A 12,853-nucleotide genomic window follows, 5' to 3' on the forward strand; every position below is an offset into this window, starting at 1 on the left:
TAAAACGATAAGTTTGTAGTAAAATTAGTCTTAAAAAATTAAAGCCATTACTTTTTATAAGCAAATACGTAAATCTGAAATCTTTTGCGAATTAGTTTTGTAATTTTTAGATTTTAAATTTAAAAAACATAATTTATAAATTTAATGTCAATTTCTATACGCTATAAGGCGATAGTTCCTAGAGATCTAAAAAGCAGAACTCAAAGGAAAATCAAAACAAATTTGTTTATAGGCAACTCATTACTTACTAACGGCGTTTCGCTGCTCATAAAATGTGAACAGCTTCACGAAGTCTGTAAAAGACTGACCTAAAATTGAACACCGTTAATTAAAATAAGTACTACGTACAAAAACGGTTGTTTTTAAATTTAATTTCAAATTATGGTATTATTCTAGATATTTCTTTGCTAAAAAACAATTAATGCTAACTTGTTAAATAAAACTAATAAATCTATAAAAATTGTTTCATTAAAAACAACACTTATTTTAAGTAACTTTAAAGCTAAATGACTATTTGTGTTTTTATTTTAATGTTTGCTGAATCATTTTAGTTGTAGGTTATATACTTTATTGCAGCATTTTATTAAGAAGTGGTGTTTATTAATAGCTTTCTGCTTAATCTTTTTAATTGTATATTTTAATTACTTAAATAGTATAATTAGTAAATAGTAAATGTTCAAACATTGACAATTACTAATAACGTTTGCTAATAATAGCTTCAAACAAAGTAATTTTATTAAAATACAATTAACAAAAATTTATAAAGTACTTAATTTATTTTTAACATACTGTTTGCTTTTTGGAAAAAATTTAGAATCTAGTAATTAATTTAAATAAAAAAAACTTCGTTAGAAGCTTTTAAATTTATATTTTAAATGTAAAACATTCCCCTCCTTTTAAAGTACACTGTACAATAGTAATAATATCTTGAAACTTGCAACTACATAAAATATTGTTTTATCAAAAATATGTTGCTGTCAAAACATAAATACAAACAATTTCTTTAATAAAATAAAGATATTTACTTAGTTCAAAAATGAAACAAACTCACAATAGATTCATATTAACTAACTTTTAAAGTATAAGATAAGTTAAACTAAGTATTCAAATAAGTTTAAAAACAAACTATATTTAGTTTCAAAAGACAAAGTATCAGAAATATATTGTCGCAATGGAACTTCAAAAAAAAAAAGCTACAAAACGGTGGATCAAAAACTATTTAAACTTTTTTTTTAATCTATCAAGCAACCAAAAATAGTTCAAGTCTTATTACTTTTGTTCGATATAATATCTTACATAAAACCTTCAGTACTACTAATCTTAAATAAAATTAAACTAAACAGTTTGTAGTTTTTGATAATTTTTGCTACTAATAAGAACATTAGAAGTAATGCAGTTTCATATAAACAAATACTTTTAGTTTGTTTTAAAAAAAGGTAATTGACATAAGTTTTAGCTTATTAACAAACGAGGAAAAATAAACCTTTTTTTTTTAATTTCATTTAATAAAATTAGTTCCATTGCAAGAACTAGTTTATCTACAATTAACAAAACTTCATTTATTAAAGAAAAGCCTTTATTCATTTAGATTTAACTATTATTTATCGTTATATTAAAACTATACAGGTTTTAAGGAAACTAAACGTATACTATATAGACTGCTTTAGCGTCAGAATGATAGAATTGTTTGCTTCCTTTTATAGAAATTGTACACAAAATTTTAACTTTGCTAACATTGAGAAATTTATCAATACTTGTGATGTTTTTATAGTCTCTCATTTAGAACTTTTAGTACTAAAATTAAACATTTGATTTACCCTATGTTTTCTTTTTTAATGAATTACAAATGTTGTTATAGCAAATTATTTAAAAATGTTCTTATACCTATGCAGCTTGCGAATATTTTAAGATAAATGAACATAACAAAAAAAATAATTATTTATTAAATAAAGTAAGATATTTCATACTCTAAAGCTAAACTGTTTTTAATAAAGCTTGTTTATAGTTTGTGATCAAAGTGCATTATAACTATATCTTTCATCAGTTTATGAATTTAAATCAGAAAAGTAAGTAACTAAAAAGAAATTTTTGTTTTTCTTTATATGAAAAAAAGTACATTTTATCGTTATAACATAAGTATAAAAATAAATTTTGTACTTAAGTTGTAAGACTCTATACTTAGAAACAAATATAAATATAACTGTTTTTTAAGTCCTGAGTTGTTTAAAGATGAGTTTCCAAAGTCGATTGCTTATAATAACATCAATAATTAGTTTGATGAGTAGAGTAATTGACAAAAATTTTTTCATTCATACGTTTTTATTTATAAGAAGAAAACCTTTTAAAGGTTTTTTTTTTATTAAAAAAAACACTAAAAAAGGTTAACTTTCACAAAATGTGCAACCTTTTTTTGAGTTTCAAAATATTTTTTACAATATAAGCAAAGCTTTTTTTATTATTAGCTTCTAGTTATCATTTAGATAATGATTTTAACAAAAAATTGTTAAAGTCTTTGTATTCCAAAAAATATATAAATACAGGTTATGTACATAAAAAAGGTTAAATTTTAAACACAGTTTAGTTACATGAAAAACAACCAAATCTATTTTATAATTAATAAGAATAAATTTTTGCTAAATTGAACTGTAAGTTAACTTTTTCAAGTTTATAAGATAAAATAAGAATTCATTTAAGTTTAAACATGACTTTTATTTTACAAATAAAGAATTTTATCGCTCATACATGTAATATAAATGATCAAAAATTAAACTTATAGTTTAATTTAATTACAACAAACAACTTTTCAACTGGTAACAAATTTAAAAACAGTTATTTTCTTATTTAAAGTTTTTATTTTTATAAGTTAAAATAAACACCTACAAATAAAAGAAATTGAAACGTTTAATAAAATTGTTTAGCAAAAGTTGTTTTTTTATAAGTCACAAATTCTAGTTTTGTTTTGAAATTAGTTGTTTAGTTTTTAATAATAAAATAAAACAGTTAAGTAGTTTATGATTTAAATTTAATAAGTTACGTAGTTGTTTCATTACTAAATTATAGCAAAACAACATCATTTTTTATTTAAAACTTAAGAACAAGAGTTAAAAAGCCATAAATATATTTATAAGTTTTTAAAGTGTTTTAAAATTTTACGATAATTGTTTGAAAATGATGAAAACTATTTAATAAGTTTGTTTTCATTTTCAAAATAAGAATTTCTCAATCAAAAAAAAATGGGTTTATATATTTCTTTAACACGTTTATTAGTGTTGAATCTTATGTTCAGTCTGATATAAAAGATAATTTTAGTTTTGTATATTGTTTATCAGTTTTGTTTATTATTTCTTCTTTTTTTTCTTTTTTACTTTACCTTTCTTCTTAGCTGATCCTTTTCTTTTTCTGTAAGATACTTTTCTTTAAAGTTTGTAGTCTTAAACTGAAAAATTGAATAAAAAACTTAAGAATATAAAGTGAATTCCATAAACTATTTTAACTTGTTTTTCAACCTATTTTTGTTTACTTATAAATAATTTACTTACATTTTCTATGTTAACTTAATGATTGAACTGCTTAAATTAAATATTTATATTTTGATCATTTAAATTAACAGTTTAAAGTCAGCTAGCACTCTTATCATTTTTTTAAATAAATATAATGCGTAACTAAACGAGAGTGCGTAACGTCACGAGTGCGTAAATATGCGAGAGGTTACTGTATTAGCTTTTATGTAGTTTCAAGCGAGTTTAAAAAAATAAGCCATACAATTTGACAAAAATAAACTTTTAAAACTATTACTTAAAACTTTAAATGAACTTTTTTGTTTAATTAAAAACTAAACTGCAATAGAAAGTCAAAAAAAAAAATTGATAAAATTTCAAATTAAATTAAAATTTTAAAAATTTTATTAAATTAAAAAAATTCTAAAAGCAAAAATTTTTTTTTTCTGTACATTTAGCGAGCAGAAATACCTAGCCCATTACGTTTTTACTTTAAATTATTTTTTAGCAATTCAGATAAAATTGACCTTTAATGACAATTTTTTTGAAATCTCTTATTATATTTCTATTGCACAATAGTGCTTATTAATTGATTATTTCATTGCCATTTTTTCTAAAGTATTTTTTTCTGACCATCCAACAAAATACTTTTTTTGGTAAATCTGGCCCGCCGACTAAAACATTTACCCATTTCTAATGTATACAAGCTTTTTTGAAACTAAAATTTTAGTATTTTTCGATTTTTTAAATCTAAGTTCTTTTTGTATTAAAAAAAAACTTATCAAAAAAACCTATTGGTTCATTTAAAACACAATATGTATAATATACTAAGTTCTGATTCATAAAAGCATTTTTGTAAGGAGTAATACGGTAAAAACTTTTAAATGAGACCCCTAAGTCAAAAAATATTTTTATCTGCTTGTTTCTTTTAGTTGAATAGTTTTACTAATAGATGTTGTTATAAAAACTCTTATTTAAAAAGATATAGAAATTTTCTATAATATATATTCAATATTAGAGGTCCTTTGACCAAATTTTTTGAGTGTTTTTTGTCGTTCAATAAACTTAAGCCTATTATTAAGTTTAATATTTTTTTGGTATGATTTTTAACAATATGCATCGAATAATATTACTAAAAATAGCGTTTAGTTTTGTTCGGGGTTACAAAGGTTTTTTTAATTTTTTCACCAAGTTTTCTAAGTTTCTTCTCCAGGTTTTTGAAAATACAAATTTGTTAGTCCATATATAGTATAAAAATACTGAAGAATACTGTAATGCTACGTTTAATTTCTTTATAATAAACAAAATTAATTAATTGAACAAATTATTTTTTATATCTGATAGATTTTTCGTACCTAACCAAATGATCATCACTTTTTAAGTAAAACTGTTTTAAGTCTTACGCTTTTTAGTTCAGTCTTGCTAAACTTTTTCCAAGTTTTCTTCCAGGTTTTTGAAAGTCAAGTTTTAATGTCTTTTTCTAGTATAAAATTAAACTTTAAGTAAAAAACTGTATCAAAAAGTATAAAAATATCGAAAAGATGCAGTAATGCTACTTAACATGTGTTTTATAATGAAAAAAGTTATTGATAAATAACTTATTTCTTTTGTGTATGAGATATTTTTCGATCCTTATTGAAATTTAACTATTTTATGTTAAAATTCCAGACTTTTTAGTGATTTTTTTAATTTCAGTTTTTTACTCAAAATTTCTCGTAACTATAGGTTTTTTGGCAATCCTGTTTCAAATCAAAAGCTGCGTAAACTTTGTAAAATAATAAAGTTCTTATATTCTGTGTTTAGTTATACTTTTAATAAACTTAACTTATAATGAAAGACAGATTACTTATGTGAGGTTTTATATTTAGATTGATACTTCGATGTTTTATTGTTCTATTTAGAAACATGCCAATATTTTTTTCATTATATTAATAAATGTATACAGCGAATGTTGTAGATATAATTTTTTCCTGAAAATCTAGAGGTTATCTAAATAAATTCTTATTTAAACAAATATACTTGGAAAATTATTATATAGCATATTTTTCTTTAACAAAAGTGAAATATTTTCATTATGAAAATATCTTTTAGTCACTGTATTAAAGTAAAACAACATTTTAATATGAAAAAGAAAGCAGATGTTTGACTTAAGTTTTTAGTTCAAGTGAGCCGTTAGTAAATGGTTTGGAAAACTTTTCAGCAAAGTTCTCATATGATTATTTTTAATAACATTTACAGCATTAAGAGCCAAAAAAAGTGGTCTGGTTTTTCATAAAAATGGACAAACTTACATAAGTCGTACAATAATCAAATATAAAACTTCGGCGGTAATAAAATTTAAACCAAATGCTTATAGCTGTAACAAACTTTTCTTAAAATTAAATTTTTAACAAGCTTGATTTGTTTATTTAGGTGTGGATTTATAGAAAAGTCTTCAAAACAACTTGGTTAAGTATTAAAAGACTAAAAAAACTTCACAACGACTCATCTTGAAAAAAGGACACTTTTAAATCGTTATAAAAAAATTTTCAACTAAAATTGTTATATTTTAAAAGACAACAATCACATATTATCATTCAGAAAGACACCAACTTAGTACTAACAATGAAACCAAAAAGGTATAACTTTCTTCATAAATTTAACGGCTTAATACTTAAATTAAACTACTAACTTACAGTCCTGTATTCATATATGACACTTAAAAGTAGTTTAAAGTACATAACTAGGTAAAATTAGTTTGGTTAAAATTTAATAATTCTAACTAAGGCTAAAAATAGACTATTTTTATACTTTTGTATTTACCTAAACAACAGACTTTCAGAAAATTAACAAAAAATGATTTGTTTATACATTTTTGAAACTGTTATATTATTAAATTTACAACTACGAGTTAGTATCTATTATATTACAGTTTTAACAAAAATTAGTTGTAAGTGCTAAAATAAAGCGAGAATAACTTTTATATTACAAGAAGTTTTAAAAAAAATTCAATTAAAGCTGCACGTTTGTATAAAAGTTTTAAAATATTTTTTTGCAGATTTTTAGCAACACAGTTCTTTTATTACTGTTTAGACAAAATATTTCAAGTAGATTTAATAAAGCATTTACTAATTTTGCATTTTTTGTCAAATTATAAAACTAAAAAGTTAAAATCTATTTAAAAACTTATTTTGTAAGAGTATCGTAATGTTTAAATACCATTGTTATATTTAGTCTTAGTGTTTGATTTTAACATATTGATCTAAGCATTTTGATGAATTTTGTACTAAAATCTAGATTAACTAATTAAATAGTAAATCAAAAAGGTTAAATAAAGCAGCATTCAAACTTTTAAAAACAAGATTATAAATACTAACATTCTAAAAAATAAATATGTTTTTGGTTTTGAGATTTATTTATTGTAACTTTTAGTTACCCTAATCAATTTAAAAAGTAACAAATTACTTTTTCTTAAATAAACTAGAAAAAACTACAGCTTTAAATGGAATACCAACACATAAAATAACAGTTTTCCAATACACTATCATTTGTTTTTTTTTTATTCATTATTTAATTACATATGAAATTCTTTAGTAAACTACTTTTGATAAGGACTAAACACGCAGCAGCTAAGAATTTAGGAAAACTACAGAAATTCGGTAAACTGAAATGCAATAAAATGCATTAATTCTTTTTATAACTTTCACACAAAACTAAATTGTTCATACAAAATTTACGAACATTGTGTACACCTATACTTCAGCTTACGGCATATTTGTAACAAAAAAACATTTTATAAATTCCAAAATAAAAATACGACTCTGAAGCACTAAGTTTTGTCACAAGTTTATTACACACATGCATAATTATCCTAACATACAAACTGAATTGCTTTTTCAACATGCAACACTTTCTTCAGCTAATCACACTCGTTCACTCCTACTATGCAAGCATTTACTTTTTCTTCTTGGACTTTTTGGGAACCGAGGCAGGCGGTTCGGATCCCAACTCGAAGGTGAGGTATTCGGTCTCACCCGGAAGCTTCACTTCTTCCGTGGGCTGTTCCACGTTGTTCGAAACTTTGCTCAGAGCTTTCAACGTCAAGTTGGCTCCGAGTCCGAGTTCTGGTTTCGGCACTTCCTCTGAAATGATTTTTTTTTGAAACATCTTAAACTACATAAACTAGAACAACGCTTTTATCTTTGGAAATAAGAAAAATACAACAAAATAAAAGTGCTTTACAGTTGTATTTTTACTTAAACATATTTGAAACTAAATGTTTACTTCTGGTATTAAATAGTTTTAAAAATACGCTATAACCTTCTTTTTTTTATTATGAATACACATTTCATTGAGTGAAAAGTATTTTTAGAATTGTAGTAAACTACAAGAGTTATTTAAGCTAAACTAAAAATATAAATTCATTAAAACTAAGAAATTGTACAGTTATGTAATAATAAAATTTATATTCAGAAAACATGTAGCTTACTGAAGCTCTAAATTGCAGCAGATTGATTTATAAACCTATAATAGTGTTTAAATTGGTTAGTTCAACAATAACTGTAAATACTGCAAGCGTATTTACCTTTGAAAACATGTTAACTTTTGAATTATTGTATTGTTAATTATATGAATTAAAATACAATTAGTAAAACAAAACTCAAGTCTTTTTATAAACTTTGATACCTAAAATTCAAAACATAAAGTAGTAAAATTGGGGAAGGGGTCAAATATGCACAAAAGGACATTTTTGCACGAAGGGTCATTTTTGCAATAGTAAAAACAAAAAATAAAAAAAATTTAAACAAAAAAATAAATAAAAAAGAAGAAAAAATTATTTACCAAGCGAGGGTAAGGGGCAACAGTGATAGTAAAAAAAAAATAACTATTAAAGTTATTTTAAAGAAAAAACAAGAAAAAATATTAAAATAAAATTTAATTAATTAAAATAAAGTTGCTAACCGAGGGTAAAGGTTAGAGGTAACAGTAATAGTTAAAATAAAAAATTACTAGTAAAAACAATTAATAAAAAAAAAACAAGAATAAAAATATTAAAATTAATTAATAAAAAAACTAAAAAAAAGAAAATAAGTTACTGACCGAGGGTAAGTGTTAGGGGTAACAATGATAGTAAAAATAAAATTATAATAAAATTATTTAAAAAATGCAATCTGTGCAAAGGTGATCCTTCGTCCAAAAGTGTCTCTTTGTGAATACTTGACTAATTGCTAACAAAACTAACGTTTTGATTTTATAAAATTTAGACATTATGTTAACAACTTGTTATTATTTTTAAAACAATATTAAATATTCACATAATTTTGGATGCTTAATTATAAAAATGTTTTTTACAAGATACAAATGTTGTAATTTAAGAGTTAAGAACCTTTTTACGGAATAAACATAGATGACAAGCAAAATATTATTAAAGTATTTATAGACTTTAAGTATCAGTTTGTAAAAAAACTTTTTTTTTCAAAAAAATAGGTTTTTTACTATATTCTGTACTTAGAATGAAATTTTAAAGTTAGTGCATAAAAAATAAGTGATTGTATAAGTTAGGATACAAAAAAAGAAACAGGTTTTCACGTAAAATAAATAATGAACTTCACCACACGACCAACAACAACAGCATTCGAGACAACCTACGACCGAATTCGTCCTTTCTAGGACTCATCAGGCAGACATAGTCGCAAGAAACCGCTGTTGAGATCTTATCAAGCTGGCTTAAGTACAAAGTACTGGAGCGACCGTTTGTGGGAAAATTTGAAAAAAAAAAAAGAAAAAGCATAAAATAAAGAAAACAAAAACCTTTTGAAAATTAAGCCAATTGTTTAAAAATATATCTAAAAACACTGGACGCTCGTAATACAACTTGATTATATATTTATCTTTTCTATTATACTGTTTGCTATGGTCATATAGTATCATTACTTAATCATTTGACAGGTTACATTCTGAATGATATAAATGAACAAACAAACCGACCTTTATAACCAGCAAAAGTTTCTTCGAGTCTTTGACTGACTGCTTTCTGTTCTTCCGAAAGATTGAATGCAACAAACTGATCAACAGAGGTCAGAGGAATTTGCGTCAAACTGGAGACTTCTTTTAAAAACTTGTTTACAATGTTTAAAGTGGTTCGAACGAGACAAATCCAAACTACATACCTCATACCTAATGGATTTTAAAACATTAGTAATAATAAAATAATAATTTTCAAATAGTTTAGCTGCTAAATAATATTGATAAGGTTGGTAAAACGTTATCGCTATGACTATGTATCATAAATTCAAGAAAAACTAACGAAACAAATATGACAAAGTTTTAATAATAAATAAAACAACCTGGATGGTTAAAGTCAACATCTTTAGTTTCTAAAACAGCTAAATTAGTATTGATCGCAACGAAAGCTTTCCAAAAGTCAAAGTGCTTAACAAGCTCCTCAATATCTTCAATTTTCGACTTTTTTAACAGCTTAACGAGATCTTTGGCAACTGAATTCAGGCCTTTAAGTCGTTCTATGAAATCCAAGTACTTTTTTATCATGTTTGCTTCAGTTATGTACTTTTTGGTTTCGAGTACACCGCAACGAAGCTTCAACTTTTTGATAGTTGGAGCATTTGACTGGTCCTTCTCGTCTAGTCTCTGCGATTTTTCTAGAGCTTCCTTGATAAAATATTTTTAAGGTAATAACTTTATCTTAGAAAATTAAAAAAAAAACTACTAAAAAATTAAAAAAAATTTAAAGACTGTATTATTTCACTGAAGTGCAATAATTACAGTTTTAATCGTTAAATTTAAAACTAAATGTTCAAAAATATACCAAGTTGCTTTTCTCAAATATGGTGAGAAACAACTTATTCAAATATTTAGTGTAAGATTACCTTAAACAATTCGAACTCGTTTTTTTCCCATGCCATATATTTAGAAGTTACTATGGATTGATGCCTTAAAAGATAATCTATATAAAGCTTCCATTTGTCTTTACTCTTTTTTAAAGCCTTTTCTTCTTTTTCTAATTTTTTCAATGCTTCTACGTTTGATTCAGCCATTTTTAGAACATTTAGTTTATTTTATTACTTACTTTAGTTTTTCAGCTTATATTGTTTCAGCATCATCGATTATACATAAAAATAATATTTAACTGCAGAGCTTATTTGGACATACAAAACTATAACATTCTGAAAAAAAACTTAATTAATTTTATTTAAAGATTTTTTTATTAGTGTTGTTAGAAGATACTTAAAATCATATTCTTACTTTTTACTATAGAAAAAAATATTTATGTATAATTGACTTCATTTCTTATTATTACAATTTAACTCTTTAAAATTAAAAGGATTATAAATGCATTATATAAGAATATACTACAAAAATTATTAAAAAAAGCTTTTATAAAACTTGACCATTAAGTAACATATTTGATATATGTAAAATATAATATTTGTAGTATTTGAGCTACTAATGATATAAACTTAAATAATTAAGTTAACCATATTAACCTTAGCTTTATATTGTTTCAATTAATTAATCACAATTTTGCAACTATTGATAATTTATATTTTAGACTTTATAGAGAAAACAGATTCATACTCAAACTTAATATTAAAAAAAAAAATTATGATAGTTTAGTTTTAACTTTAAACAGAATAAAACTTTAAAAGTGTAAAGTATTATCTAAAACATAAAAAACCAATAATATGGCATAGGTAGTATAAAAACATATCCAAGTAAATTTTCAAGAAAAATTTTTTTATTATAACCAATAATATTACACTTCTAAAATAACTTATTTATATTTTTTCATATTCTAATCGATGAAAACTTTTGTAATGCACAATAGTAATTTTACAATAAAAACTATCTTATGAATAAAACATGCATTCTAAAAATTTAACATTTAAGACAACTCAATTTAGAATGATGTATCCCTTTAAAATAGTTTACTTTAATTTAACTTCATAAAAAAGCTAGAGTTGCCAACTAAAAATATTTCTGTATTATTAAATAAAAACTTTTAATTATAAGAAAAAAACTCGAAGCATTAAATTAAAGAACAAAAGTAATAGAATTAAAAGTCCTTTAAACTCTAAAAAATAAAACATTAATTACGAATAAAAATGCTTACTGTAAAACATAAAACATCTAAATAACTCAATTGAAAAATTTTCTTCAACTAAATACTTTATTAAACAAGTTACTAGAGATGACACTAAAAATATTAAAAAAATTGAAAGGTTTGGAATTTAAGTTAAAAAACTAACAAAAAACAAAAAAATTGTTAATTTATAAGGCATATACATTTATTTACTTTACTACTTTGAATTTTATATACTCATTTTTTTTTTGGTAAAACTATGACACTATAATCTGTCATTTTATTTATTATGTTTTTTTAAACAGATAATATTCATCTTCGTACTATTAGTTCCAAATAGTTTTAATTACTTTTATAAAGATCAAAAAATTAAAGTAAACAAGTTTTTAAATAAACTTAAAACGGAAACATTAACTTAAACTAAATATTTTTTACTAATGTAAGCTAGTTACGTCAAAACAAATCTAACATGTGCTTATCTAGTACTCTTAAATTTCAGAATTTTACTTTCACTTTCTTTGTGACAATACAAAACAAATGAACACTCTCGTTTGAAAAACTTAAGTGCGTAGCAACCACAAAAGAAAAGATATTAAAATGAGCACAGTAAATAAGCTGTTTACTTTTATTTTCATTTAAACAATTAAGTGATCAATAATATGTATACTTTTTTACATTACAAGCATAGGATTACGTGTATTAATATTATTCAATTTAAAACAAACTACAAAAAAATTATTAATTATAACATTTTACATCTTATAAGATACAAAAATAAAATAATGTTTACAAAAAACAGAAACAAAAATAAATGTTAAAATTCTACTGTAAATTTCTAATCACAAAAAAAAAGACTAGATTTTTTTTCAATTCAATTGAATAACTATTTTATTAATTCCAAATAAATCAAATAAGAGTTTATTTAATACCCTAACACATAAAAAACATACATTATTATAATGTACTTTGTTTTTCCTTTACTTCAATTTTCAATATACACTTAAACACAGCAATCAAAATAAAGCTTTTTTGATTGCCTAAACTTAATATTATAGTTTTAAAAATACATATATATAATAAATGAATAAATATATTTATTTACTTGATTATATAAAAAATAATAAGTTTGTACAACTGTTTTGTATATGAGATATATGACCGCATATATTCATCAGTAAAGCTAAAGTTTATTAACGATGTTTAACAGAAATTAAAAATTATATAATTATTAAGACGCAGTAATATTGTATATAACTCACTGTACAAAATTTTTCAT

The 12,853-nt window shown here is 23.0% G+C and overlaps 1 protein-coding gene across 2 annotated transcripts; it reads right to left on the reverse strand.

Moving 5' to 3' along the window:
- Nucleotides 1-2,982: 2,982 nt before the first annotated feature.
- LOC145842196 (uncharacterized) lies at nt 2,983-10,655 on the reverse strand. Of its 2 annotated transcripts, none has more exons than XM_082949598.1 (5): nt 10,364-10,655; nt 9,824-10,145; nt 9,465-9,653; nt 7,435-7,618; nt 2,983-3,436 (listed from the first exon to the last, which is right to left on the reverse strand). In XM_082949598.1, exons 1-5 carry the CDS (start codon nt 10,529-10,531, stop codon nt 3,379-3,381), a joined length of 921 nt encoding a protein of 306 aa, XP_082805724.1. In that variant the 5' UTR covers nt 10,532-10,655; the 3' UTR covers nt 2,983-3,378. The 2 variants fall into 2 exon arrangements, with proteins under 2 accessions (XP_082805724.1, XP_082805723.1); XM_082949597.1 differs by having other exon boundaries at nt 2,984-3,399.
- Nucleotides 10,656-12,853: the final 2,198 nt, after the last annotated feature.

Source organism: Thalia democratica, chromosome 8 (assembly GCF_965202585.1).
Source record: "Thalia democratica chromosome 8, ktThaDemo2.hap1.1, whole genome shotgun sequence".
In the NCBI taxonomy this organism is placed as follows: Eukaryota; Metazoa; Chordata; class Thaliacea; order Salpida; family Salpidae; genus Thalia; species Thalia democratica.